General features: G+C 38.9%; 1 protein-coding gene across 2 annotated transcripts in view; it reads right to left on the bottom strand.

Annotated features, from left to right (window-relative positions):
* LOC122976466 (double-stranded RNA-specific editase 1-like) overlaps positions 1 to 14598 on the bottom strand; it is a 74474-nt gene that overhangs the window by 13195 nt on the left and 46681 nt on the right. For both annotated transcript variants that reach the window (XM_044344966.1, XM_044344967.1), the window contains 2 exons: positions 6175 to 6249; positions 2715 to 3649 (listed from right to left, as the gene is read on the bottom strand). In XM_044344966.1, coding sequence (XP_044200901.1) covers positions 2715 to 3649; positions 6175 to 6178 — 939 coding nt within the window. In that variant the 5' untranslated portion in view covers positions 6179 to 6249. The remainder of the gene's footprint in view (positions 1 to 2714; positions 3650 to 6174; positions 6250 to 14598) is intronic.

A 14598-nucleotide genomic window follows, 5' to 3' on the forward strand; every position in this document is an offset into this window, starting at 1 on the left:
CAAAGTATTATTTAAACCACCCATCTATGTTTATTATTACAATCAGATAAGCTAAAAGTTATTTGTGAATTAAGTACCTTTTTGAAGAATGTCCTTCCATTGTTTAAACGCACAGTATGTAATTTCAGCCGCTAGGGGTCTCTCAATCAAAACAATAACAAAAGACGGAGTGTGATGACGGTGTGAAGTAGCAAGGGATCATGGGAGTTGTTGTCTTCGTTGTTAAATCATGGATTTATAAAAAGAACTGGATACAGGAAGAGCGCCAGGCTTTGAAGCAAATTTGACATAGCGGCCAAACCGTGTAATTACAACGTCATGTGACGCACACTGGCCCAAAAAGACTTTTCCCCATAGACTTACATTGTGAAAGAGACGTCTGTAAATCAGCGGATAAATTTTTCTGAGCGTCACAACCCCCGCGAAATGACTTGTCTCGCTATCAGAATTAAATCCGTTCGGTCCGATCACGTTTCAAAAGCCTAGAAGAGCCGAATGATTGAATTGTTTTATCCCCATTCAAGTTAGCCGGAGGGCTAAACCGGAAGTAGGCGACTCGGCCAGCGGAAGTCACTAGTGCGCATGCTCTATGGGCCGCACAATGCGGAAGATCCGGGTACTTTCATACCGGGAAGTCGATTTTTTATTGCTTCATGCGCCACTGAGCAACTTTCGCAGGAATGAACGAGGCCCCGTGTCCGACGCTGTATCCAGTTCTCTCATCCATGTGTGAAATAACCAGCCTCACCGGGATAGGATTACTCCAGTGTGAATCATTCGGGATGTTTTTACCTCTCCAGAACAAACGGACCCGGAGATTACAGGTAAAAACACCGAATAAAGCTGTTTCACCTAAAAAAATCAGTGTTTCTCCGACGATGTACGGCGACCACCGGACGTCTGGTACGGGCTGTTAGCCGAACTGCTGCTAACACTTGTTCGGTTTGTTTCTCTTATAACGTAAGATCCAGACATTCGGTCGGTTTTTCCCTGGAGCCAAATTATCCGCAGAGGTCTCCTCCTATCCAAAAACAAACGTACACGCAGATTAAAATCATTAAAGATACTAATTAAAGCTGTTTCACCTAAAAATTTAATATTTCTCCGACGATGTTTGGCTACCACCTGACTTCCTGGAGGGGCTGTTAGCCGAGCTGCTGTTAGCCGAGCCGCTGCTAACATTTGCCCAGTTTATGTCTCTGATAACTTAAGATCCAGACGTCCAATGACTAAAATCCTTCTTCCGGCTAAAAGGTATAGTTAAAAGCGACCTAAATTTATCATGGAAATGTGGCTTAAAACTGAAAAAAAGTTACTTTATAAAAGTTTCTGTGGAACAACCACAACGCTGATGTATTATCTTGTATTTGTGTAAGTTACTCTTTGGTAGACGTCATTGTAGCAGACAAACACAGCGCCGCCGTATGCATCTTGTGTGTGTTTACTCTTTGGTAGAGGAGGTATGACGCCATTGACATGCGACCAAATTAAACGGTTCGTTACTTTGATTAAATTACAGATTTCTCTGGGTTTATATAACATAGGTCTAGTTGTTTTTAGACAATTTAATGTGGAATAATTACATATTATACCTTTAAGTAACACTTGTACTATCATTTTGTTATTATTTGTATGTTCTGTTGTTCCATACCATATGATCACGGTCTTGAGTCAAAATAAATGAAAATTAAATGAAATGAGAGATGGAGAGAATCAGCTGATTTTTTTTAAATCTCACCTCAAAATGTCATATTATTAAAAAATTAAGTGCTGCTCTGGCACAAAAACACTGGACTGCCCACAGCAAAGGTCCTCTACTTCATATTTTACTGGACAACAGGCTTAACTGACGGAAGGACTGATGTATATATAGAACAGACTGGATGTGTCAGACAGTAGGTTTAGATAGATGTTAATGAAGTGCCATAAAAACCTGTGCGCACAAGATTAAAATCCCTAAACCCTTCAATAAACATATCTCTCAGACCTTTATGGGCCCTGAAGGGAAACAAACAATATGCATTTTTGTGTGGTTTTTTACAAGGTTTTTCAAAGTAGTAGTAGGTATAGTAGCTACCAGTATAATTACTCAGTATTGTGTATACATATGATGCAATGATACAAAGAATACAGTACATAAAGGCTTTTTGAGCATCAGTTATTTATCTGTTTGGTAAATGACCAAACATCTGGTTGAGTCGTCAGACAACTTAGAGCAAACAACAAAACCACTTCCTTGGCTTTATTCTTATGTCTTTTTTTCTTTTCTTTTGTAAAGTTGTGTATTTTTTTTATAGTAGTAACATTTAATAGCCCCTATTAGTCATTTTATGCTTTGGGAAAACAGGAACAGAACTTGCTAACTGGGAAACTAAGAAACTGCTTACTTCCTCATGAGCCCTGTTATTTTTTTTACAATTTTTTTTGTCTGACACAAACATAATAAGCTTGATACTGTATATTTGCTTGTAGCACCCAGGGGATGCAAAACCAAGTGAGTAATAGCGAGCAGCTATATAAAAACTGAAAATAGATAAAAAGAAGTTTCATGCTGCATTGCTAAAGGTGTCCCATATGATCAAACCTTAAGTAACCCTCCTGCAATGCTACCATTAACTCTGCACCCTGTCCTTACATCTTTAAACAAGATTCAACATAGTAATCAACAAAATAATGAGGTATTTCAGTAGTCATTTACCTTCCAACATGCTTACCTGTGGCAGGTGAAGCTGCAGTCCCTCTCTGGGTATTGGCTGTCGTGATGGTGCCTGATCCAGCTGCATGTTAAACAGAGCGGACAGAGCAGCCTGGGCAGCCCGGGCCTTGGCCAGCTTCTTATTCCGCCCAGAACCCTGGAAGTTCTGAGCATCTACCTTCACAGACATGACAAAGTTCTTGGCGTGGCTCTCCCCACTCTCCGACACAAAGTCATACTTGAGGCCCGGCCGTAGCTCGTTGAGGATCATGACAGGGTTCTTGCCGCTTGTCGGGGAGATGAAGGTGGAGGGGGCTGGAGGTAAGGGGGCCTGGACCAGGTTGGGGACGGGGGAGGGTAGTAATGGGTACTCTATTCCCAATGAGCTGAAGGAACCGTTACTGTTGGAAGCGAGGTAAAATGGGTCATCTACTGGGGTGGATGTCTCAAAGGCATTAAAGAGCATGTCCGGAAAGTCAGCCTGGTCTGAAGTGAAGTCTGTGTGGACAGACAGAGTCCGACCCATGGCCATGTGGGCTTCAGATGCATTGGGGAACTGGACAAAGGAGCGCAGGGCCTTCTCTGCTGCATTCAGCTTGGCCTTCTTCTTGGTAGGACCTGAACCCTCGAAGAGCTGCCCATTGACCTCCACAGTCATCACAAAGACAGGTGCATGGACCGGCCCGGTCTGAGAGAGCAGTTTGTACTGCAGCCCCGGCTTGATCTCATTCAGCTGCATAAGGGCATTCTTAGGCAGAATGGGCCCAGGGACTTTCTTACGCTTCTTGGGCCTGTACTTGGAATGTGTATGCCCATTATTGCCCTCCTCTAAGGGACGTTTCCTCCCACCCCCAGCACTCCCATTGGGGAGCTGAGCAGACTCAGCTGCAACCCCCTCTTTGGAGAAGAGGTTGTCCAAGTTCCGATTTTCCTTAACATCTGTGCTGCATGAACCTGCGGTGCCCAGAAAGAGTAACTTACAATGCCTTCGTTGCAGGATCTTGTAAATGTAAAATTTAGAGATTCCTTTATCTCTCTTTGCAACTGAACAAGTGATGTGTGTTCCTTAATCAATACTTTTATGGTGATATTAGAATGAAAACAGTGACAATAAATTATATTGGTACAGATGTATTCTGAACAGATTAACATTAACTTATGACAACCATAACATTAGCTAACACACAATAAAGACTAATAGGTCAGGTATGTACAGCACTAGGAGAAAATTTAGATGAAATTACATTTAAGCAATAAAAAGTTCAACATTTCATATTTCCTTTACCAAAGTACAAGTATGACTAAGTTTTAATATGCATGATATTTGTTGCAGTACCATCCTCCAAATATTCAAACTGATTTTTTTCAAAATGTACTCTTTCTTAAATATCTTTTCAGAAAGATCTTCTGTGTTTTGGGAACACATATCACCAGGCCCTGTTAACAAAGCCGATGGAACTTAATGTAAATTTCCATTTATAACATCCTCCAGCAAAAGCTCGATAGGTTACTCCTTTCGGTGCTCAGGACAGAAAACAATCCTATAAAATGCAGGTTTAGAGGGGGTGTGGGGGAAGATGGGGCTGCAAACAAGGTTGTCAACTTTTTTCCCAAAATAATTCTGCATTTCAATTGAGCCTGAAGAAAAATACCAGAGAAATTATATTAACTCTTAGCATTTGATTGGTTAAATAGGGCCACTTGAGACAGAAAAACCAACAGCTACTGTACATTACATTGAATTTGGGTATGAATACAAAATACTTACTCCTGTCAGAAATTAGAAACTATGCCAACCAGTTAAATAAACCACAGTTTAGACACTACGGTAGTTGTTTTCTCTCTATAGTATATAACTTGACAGAATTTTGTGATAACTGTAAGACAAATTAGGCTGTAAACATGCCAATATGAATTTTGAATCACTACGTTCCGAACCAATTGCACAGAGTTGAGTTGGGCGTTCAGTCACGGCACAGTCGACTATGCAAAGTAAATAACAAGCATGCGAGAGGGGGGCGAAACTCAAACATGAAAAACACAATAGTAGATAATGCCCTGAGCAACAAGAGAGGGAGAGTGATTATAGGTCTGCTGGGGAAAAGGGAACATACTGTTATTGTTACTCCACTGGAACAGCCAGTGCTGCAGCTCGGCAAGCAAAAATATTCACTTCAAGCAGAAACAGAAATTGTCTTCATGAAACGGACTGAATCCAACTGTAAGGTTAGGGTCTAAACGTGTCTTAGATTTGATTTGTCCCATGAAAAGCGATTCACTGCCACTATCTCAGTTCATAACTTCATCACAAAGCCTTTGACAACCTTCACAACACGATTACAAGCTGCCAACTGCCTCAATGAAACTGTTAAGATAACATAATCAACATGAGGGGTATGTCCACTTGTAAGGTCAGTACTAAATGGTTGCCTGGCATTATATTTGATTTCTTCTATGACTTTTTGTTTAGAATTTTAGCAAAAAGCCCTTGAACAACCTTCACTACTCCCATCATCAGCCTGCGACCAATCTTCCATACGCTGCCAGACATAATCCACATGTTCTCCCGATTGGTTTCACTTTGGCTCACACCAAACAGGGACAGGATTTCTGCTGTCCGAACACAAATAATGAAGTGTGTAAAGAGGCCCCATCAGTTAGCGTTGGGGTAAAGCAGCAGCAGTCCGCATCACGATGCCAAATTGGCTATCTGGCTCATGTCTTCGAGCTTTCCTTCTACCCTGACAAAGAGCCAGAGCCACTCTCTCTTGAAAATGGAATGCCATCGCAGCCTGATGCTTGATCGTATCATTTTTGCAAATAAACAGCCAACTTATCAAGCCAAGCATCCTTTCCCTGTGAATAAACCATCAGCCTTGAAAAAAGCAAATACTGACACATGAATGGTGTCAAATGAAAGTAAAGCTTGATTTTGTTTGCTTTTCTATGCATGTTAACTTCACTTAGAGCCTTGCTATATCCATCGTTTCCATAAAGTCCTATCGAGGCTTATCCTGGGTCAGGTGGTTTTAGGCTGAAATAGAACTATGTTTCAAATCTGGAGGTGGCTCTCAGGGGACTTTAAGGAGCTTTTTTTTGTTGAGAGCAAGAGGACAAGCTTAGAACCTGCCATCAAAATGGACTGAAATCTCACAGTGGATACACCCTGACCCTGGGATTAAGCTCTGATCCTGCCTCCTGAGCTGCCCAAAGGAATTGGATGGTACATTTTCAAGGACAGACCTAGAGGATAATAGTGGTGCACAAGGGATATTTATTCCCTTTCCCAGTACAGCACCCAGTACAGTACATGCAGAACATATAAAACCTGGAACCAGTGTCATTCTCTGGTACAAAAAAAAGTAATTAAAAATCTAATTATACTGGAGGATGAAAAATACACTGTGTAAAAGGTACAAAAAGAAAACCACACAGATATCAATAACCTTTATAGACTTGAAATGGAAAAATGGACTCACTCATGCTTTCAACTTCGCCACTCTCAATAGTGAGCAGCCTCTGTTGGTTTCGAAGTGGCCGGGCTCCTACTCGACCTAGAGGAAACACAAATTTGACCAAGTTTAATAAGAGACACTTCAAGGAAATGACTGTTTAAAGCAAACGGTTAGATTTGGTGGAAAAGGCTCTGCTGTTTGAGGGAACTCTTGAAGAATCCGACCAGTGATGAAAAATCTTGCTGAGAGCTAGTCCCTCTTATAAATATACATGAACAAAAAACTTTGGTCATCAACATTTACTATGTTTACATGCGCACTAATATTCCACTATCATTCCAAATTTGACAATATTCTGAGATGCAGATATCTGAAGATATCTTGTGATTCCCATTCCCACTGGAGCAGAAGGAAACCCTGAAAACCTTCTACATGTAAATATTAGTGGAATATTAATTTTCATTAGCCATGTAAACAGCTTAGTAGGATACTGTCTTTTTTGGAATGAGGGAGAAAACTGGAAACTTTTGTGCATGTAAATGTAGTCACTGATAATAGCAGATGAGGAGGAGGTTTAGATGATAGAGGGAGCTGCTGTGGCAAACTGCAGCTTTTTCCGCCACAAAGAGTCTTCTTGACCAGCATGGCAACATCTTATTTATCACCTTGGGGAATATGAATAAACACTATTAATATGTTTCTACAAAACATTTAGTACAATAGCAAAATTCTTAAGATTCTACAACCCTTTATTAAAAGAATGATTGTTTTTATGTTTGAATAATAAGAAATTGATGATTTCTTCAATGAACTGAATTATTGCAAAAAAGAGCCTAAGGTGGCATTTCTTGTTCTGACCACAAGTCCAAAACCCAAAAGATATTAAGTTTACACTGATATTAACAGAGAAAAGCAGCAAATATTCACATTGGAGAATTACTGAGCCTGTAGCATTTTTGATTGATGAAGGGCTTAAAAGACTGACTAATCAATTAATCAACAAATTGTTTTGATACTAACTGTATCAGTAGCCTTTGTTATCCAGGTCCTGCAGTTGTGGAACTCTGTACCTCTCAATATCAGCCTTGCAAGATTCGTCAGCTTTTTAAATCAATTCTTAAAACGTGTTTTTATGCAAATGCCTTCCTATTGTTTTTTTTTATCATGCTTTCCTCTCTTCTATAATTCTGTCTTTACTTTAAATATTTCATTGTTCTTTTTACGATGCTTTTGCTGTGTAAAGCACTACACAACTTTGGTTTGAAGAAATAAATTATAATATTGTTTATATAACCACACAGCAGCAGACAGACAAATCCTAATGCAGGGAAATTTGCTCACTGCAAACCAGCTTGGCAGAGAGCACAAACACTAACTGGCAGGTGAAACATTAACATTCATCAGACAGCACCCAGAGAAGCCTGAGCAGTCTTTTGGGACTGATACGTTTGACTAACTCTCATATTCTAACAGCTTTTTATTCATTCCATATGACATGCTGAACATTTGGAAATGAAAATAACTTTTCTGAAGCATTTTGGTTTTATTTGATTTCACATAGCTCAGGGAAAGAAGAAACACGAAGCAGTCGTCACAGTCAAATTGGTGGTCATATTTGGAAAGTTACCAACAACATATAAAAGTGTGCTTGACAAGAGTTTTGTTTTGTAGTGTTTCTCTGTTATCAGTATTGTATTCATACCTTGTGGTTATGATTATATTAGTTTTCATTTATCATATAGCTACTCAACAGTGGGTTTATGATATTTGTCTTATAAGTATTATTTTTATTGGGGCTGTCAGTGTCTGTGTCCTCTCCAGAGATTTCCAGATAACCAGAGATAGTAGGTGGAATATTCATAAAAGGGCCGTATCAGGATTACTGGCCACTGGCATAATACAGTATATTTTATGAAAGATAATAGTAAAATTGTAACAGAATGTAGCAAATCCCCATTTGGCATTTTTCCTTGAAAAATGACTCAACCTTGTTGCTGGTCTGACTTACGAAGCAAAGGATCTTAAAGGAGACATATTCTGCACATTTCCAGGTCTATGTTTTTAATCTAGGGCTCTACTGGAATATCTTTGCATGATCTGTCTGAAACAGGCTGTTTCAGTGACTCAACCTTGTTTTTAATTTTCTGTCCATGTACGCTTGACTGTGTAGACTGTTAACTACTGTTTGATATATTTTAATAGTCTTATTGTTTCATAGCTTGTCTTTAATATATGTCCCCAGGGCTGCCTGAAAAGCAGAACTGATACTTAATTTATCCTGCAAAAATTAAATGAATTCAATTAAATTAGAATGATGAACTGATTAATCTTAAATGTGTTGTTTCAGCTATACAAATATTATATTATGTTCTGATTATAAAGTACTTATTCATCTTTATTTTTAACTACGTGCCTGTTATGAAAACATTTACATAGCTGAATGTTGAATCTTATTCAAGCAGATCTGTAGCAGGAACACATCATTTAAGCTAAGCGAAGTATATTTGAAGCTTTGCTCATAAAAAGACTCAGAGTAGATAACACTGCTTGGATGTTTCTCAGGTAACAAAGCTTTCATGTGGATTCATTTGATAGCAAAATCACATGAAACAAGCTATTTAACCAAACTGCTAGATAGATCATAAAAGATTGAAAAGTTGTAATTGTTTCATCTTCTATGATTTTTGATGTTTGCCCAGCACGATGCTATCAAAGAAAGTTGAAAAAAGATCTGTGATTAAAAGAGAAGGTAAACATTGGCTTGCTCACTGTCATCTCTTTCATCAAGCCATGATAGTTGATGGTGTACTTCTTTACAAACCTTTTGTTATAATATATCTATCATTGATATTGTCCTGTTAGAAACAATCCAGCTTCATTCCCCTCCTTTGCTCACATGTCACAACTCATCACCGAAGCTTATTGTCCCCTTCAGCTAGCCCCCTCCACCTCCACCCCCACCCTGCCCAGAGCTACTCCTGTCAGACACAGGTACTCGCCTCTCAGGCCGATAAGAGACACTGAGCTGCCATTATTTCCTCCAGTCTAATCAGGAAGCTGTCACTCAGTGTGCCAACCCTGGACATAAATAAACAAACGGAGGCCGAGAGAAATTACATGATAATTATGGTGGCTGTGGAGAGATGAAGATGACGGCAGGGTTTCACTCCTCCGTCCGGCTGCGCTGCTCAAAAATTATGTGGGGTTTCTGCCAAACGATGGCATGCATAGAACAAAAAGTGCTTTTTGACTATCCACTGATATAGAGGAGCATCTGAGTTTGTTTCATGTCTGACAAGTGGAAGAAAAAAAAAATTTTTTTAAATAAGACAACAATCATAACCTCACTAAACATGTAAAGACAGATGGGAAAGAGCAACAGCTCTGGTAGCTCCTCAAATAAGCTTCAGCATACGAGAACCAGATTTCAGCACCATGGACAGCAACCCTCTGAGTAAAGGGAAAATCAAAGCAGCAAATTTGGAGCTATCCTGACTTTTAATCCCCAGTATGGGCCAAGATCCAAAAACACTTCCCATAATGCAATGTAATGGCATCTTTCATTAGATCCTCTCTGCTTGCTAAACACTCATGTTGTTCAAACTCTGTGCCTGCTGTTTGTATACCAGGCTGCAAGTCGACATAATTTTAAGTCCCCCTCCACTCAGAAAATTAGTTTTTCTTATTGTTACCTCACTGTGATGTTTGAGCTTCCCTGTGCAGAATGATGCATTTGTGTTTTCACATTCATCCGCTGTAGAGGGAAAGTTTCTCTGTGCTCACCTTCAATCACACGTATGCCTATGAGCATGATTTCTGACATCAACTCACAGCTAACCAATCCTGGTCCAATATGCAACTTACACAAGTGTGATGTGGAAACTTGAAGCCTCCAGTGCACAAACGCTGAGAATGGACTTTACAGTGAAGTAGGAGACATCTTGTGTCCAGCAGTTCAACTTCTGAAATCAACAATATTTACACATTTAGAGGTTGGATTTTTCAGTGAGGGAGAAGGAGATTTTAAGGGGGTAATAAAACATTTTTGTGCGTATCAAAGCAGAATATTTTTATATATCTCAAAACTTGTCTGGAGGGGATCTTTAAGTTGTGTGACTTAAGTAATAGTTTCTAAGGCTACAGATAATTGATTGATTAATTGTTTGGTCCAGAAAATAGTGGAAAATGCCAATGACAACTTCAACAACTTCAACAAACACTTCAAAGCCTAAAGATATTCAGTGTTTTCTACTATTACATAACACTAACAAAGTAGCAAATTGTCACAACTGAGGAGCTGGAATCAGGTTACATTTTTGTTGATAAATTCCTTAAACAATCAGAAACAATTATTAAAGTATTTGCTCATTATGTCATTAATGGTTTGATGAATCAACTAATTGTTTTAGCTCTAATTTGACGTCTCCAGGCTGAGTAGTACTCCTCATGACAAGAAAATTTGATGTGGAGTGACTCAACCCATTAGCTAAGTTTGTCTTCATCTTCAGTTCAGCCTATTTTTATAAAATTCTGTGAAGCTAGGTTGCTTTTTTGTCCCTGCAGGAACTCCATATATAGAAGTTGTTGGTTCACATTGTTTGCTATACTCAGCTACAAGTGAGAGGACCTCAATTAGACTCAATGAAATGGCTAATCAGCTTTCCTCTGGAAGAAGAACACAGCACAGCTCCAAGCCAATGGGATTGACAGGAAAGGCTCCAGTCTCTATAATCGCTCCTCTGTTGGCAGATATGGCCTTCTGCCCCGCTGCCACTCAGCTGTGTGGCTCCAAACATTAAAAATGACAATGTTATCAGGGTTCTCGGGTTCTATTGTGTGAGACGGGTGGAAGGAGAACAGGGCTTAGGTTGCCTTTCTCAAGATAATGGAAGCAGAAAATTAACTCTGGAGGGAGTAAAATGTCAACAAATGTAGTTATCAGGAAGGTTTGTCACCACATGATGTTGGCAAGAAGAGAAACAGAAACTTTGGAGGGTTTGAAAACTGTATTGTGTTTATTCAAAAACCTTGTTTACCTCATTATTTACAGTCTAATTCTCATATACGTTATGGTGACTTCTTGGCATTTGCTACGGATGCAGACAGTAGTTTAATATGCACTGTTTCATATGTACGTATATATGTGGAACATTGTTTGTTGAGCAGTAACACAAAGCGCCATCAACAAATTGGAAAGAAAATGAGATTGTGGAGGATAAACAGCCAGCAGGAATGGGAAGTGGCATGTGTATTAAAGAAATCCGTAGCCTACCATCCATGTCGTATGGAAAATCTGTTTATCAGACAAGCAGGACAAAATAAATAAAAATCTATTTACGCTGCCTAGTTCCACGCTCTGACACACTCCTGCCTCAGATCAGGCATCGAAGCACACAAACCGCAACAGCCCTCGCACATTTACACGCCGAGGAGAAGAGGCAGACGCTATGCACATTTTGAACAAGGTTAGGAGCAGCTAGCTGGTTAGCATGCTAACTTCAGTAGATATCTCTGCAACACAATACATAGATGTCTGATTTTGGTTAATTTTTGAATGTTTTGAACTAAAATTCTTACATAAAGCCACCTTAAGTAACATTGTCAAAGAAAACTTTATATTTATTGCAAGTTTCATGTCCCTGCAAGTTCATTTTAATAGTGTACTGAAATTAATTGAAACCAATGGCTGCCTGGAAAGGAAATCCATCTGATAAGTAATGGGAGGCTGTGGAGAATGATTCATTTGTTAACAGACTAAAGCATGCTAAATCAATTGGTCTTATTAACTGTGTAGTGTCTCTACCTCGCATCAGTGCTTTGTTGCTCATTCCTGTATGTAAAGAAATTGAAATAACACACATCTTTCAGTTCATGTTCTCAGTAACATGAACTTGGCCTGTTGTGTAGCCCTCGGGAAACCCGTCAGGAAGGACAGAGAATTTGGACACTGGCCATCAGCAGTAACTAGCCACTGCACCGACAATGATAAATGGATTTTTGGAGCCTTTTTTTCTGGTGCTTGAGGCAAGTTACAATCATAGCCTGAGAGGAAAAAGATGTGAAAACAGCTGTCAGAGAACTCTTTTGGTGGCCTAATGCAGATGGATCGATTTGGAGGCGAAGCAGACAGCGAGGGGAGAAAAAAAAAAACGAAGGCCTCAAACATGTGATGCAGAGAGAAGAAAAAAAAAACTTCCTTGAATGTTGCCGGCAGCACTGCGCTTTTTCTCACACACAAACTCCATTTTCTCCCCATGAAATGACATTTTGAGATGTGCAGAAATTGGACCCTGACGGACCAGGGTGTGACATATTGATAGGCCAGAGAGAGGTGATGAGATGGTGGATGAGAGGGGGACAGAGAGGAGAAACCTGGAAACATTGGAGGGAAGTTTCTGTCTCATCAGATGGGAAAACGGTTGTTTATCATTAAATTAAAACATTAGTTTAGCGAGTGTGTTAAAAACACTGAATAGGGCTTCAATTCCGTAATTAAGCAGCCCTACATCAAATAATACAATCTACAGTGTGGTATTGTACTAGAATGTAAATGTAATTCACAGTTAAAATGTGACATTTTGACTGTGAACAAAAGTATCTCAAAAAAAAGACATTTCAAGTTTGCTCAATTCAACAGTATCATTGTGTGACCTTTTCAGCTTGAAAGGTACAAACAGAAAGCTTATTAACCCGCCTCTGGAAGTTTCTCCTTTTTAAATTCACTTTTCACAGGCTTCTGGAGCTGCATGGAAATGTGACATTTGCAGCAGATTATAAGGAAATCATAACAGAATCTGCCTAATACATAACTGCAAAACCATTTTATTTAATCACAGGAAGCAGCGGGTGACACACACACAAACAAGCGCACACACACACACACACACACACACACACACACACACACACACACACACACACACACACACACACACACAAGCATGCACATACACAGCTGTGGTTTATTTACAACCTCAGTGAGAATACATAGAGCTAAAAAACACATGGTTAAGTTTGTTCTTGTTAACAATGTGGTAAAGAGACACTTGGATCAATACACATTCTGACAGTATGAACACCTATTCCTTTCTATCAAGTCTGCAATACTGCAAAATATTCCATTACAAGTAAAAGCCATGCATTAAAAATCTCAGCAAAATGTTCTTAAAGTATCAAAAATAAAAGTACAGTAATCATAATTAAGGAAAAAATGTGTGTAATATTATTATATATTAACTTATTGGATGATTATTGGTGTTTAATTTTATGTTATTTAAATGGTATTATACTCTGTTCAACATAAAGACACAATGACTTGCTATGACTATGCTGATGTATGTACTATATACACACTGGCACATTTATTCATCTAATATCATTCAATATACTTTTAAATGGAAAAACCTGTTAACTTGTGTCTTAATTCCACCAACATACAAATTACACACAAAATGTACTATCCACTAAATATCATAGTAGGCTCTTTTTTGCGGTTAGTATCCAAGAAATAAACATATTAACTGTTCTTTTCCAACAGGAAATGACAATATATGTGTACTACGAACCCAACAAAGAAAAAATGTTTTTCTAAAAATGTAATACTTTTGTAGCCGTCTCACCACCGACATTTTTCATAGCTCCTCCATTTCCTTTGTGCAGTGCATGATGTACATAACTAACACACTCAAATATCAAGAGATTTTTAGTATGCATGCTGACTGTTGTACACATCATTTGGTCACTTGTGAACACAGTACAGACTCAAAACCTGCTCAGAATGAGTCTGGGATTAATTGTAAATTTGTTAATTAAGTTTATTTAATCAAGATACTGAAGCCTTTATTTCTCCCAATCTGTGTGTACAGTATATATGGGGAAAAATAGTTGCTTTGAAAAAGTCTGCCAAATGAATGTAAAATATAATCTTGTCAATAACCAATGATAAATACACAAAAATCCTGTAGGCTAAATTTAGAAATGAGGCATAAAAATCCTGCAAAGTGTAACATATGTACTGTAAGTGTAACATGTTTCCTACATGAATAAAATATCAATCTCCGAATACTTTATTGTCTGTGGAAGAAATAAAGTTTCATGTGTAATAAAGGCTCAGTAATTCCCTAAAACAGCTGCTCAGTTTTTATGAAACTCAAACAGGAGGATTGTGCATTCGTTTGGGAACTATTTTCAGTGGTGGATTAATCCACATTTGGTGCTCTAGTGAGTGTTTCTGGCAGCGGGACGGTGTGTGTGGGATCGAGTCAAAATAAACTACAGTGTGTGTGTTCATGGTAATGAAGGATCATGTCATCCAATGCAACAGTGTGACTCACTGATGTGTTTTAAATAGTTTTTGGACCATAATTGAGCTCTACAGCACAGAGGAATAAGATATATCAGGCTTTGATACACACACCGTGTTTGCAAGTAGATCCAATTCATAGGTGC

The sequence above is a fragment of the Thunnus albacares genome, chromosome 24, assembly GCF_914725855.1.
Source record: "Thunnus albacares chromosome 24, fThuAlb1.1, whole genome shotgun sequence".
NCBI classification, from domain to species: domain Eukaryota; kingdom Metazoa; phylum Chordata; class Actinopteri; order Scombriformes; family Scombridae; genus Thunnus; species Thunnus albacares.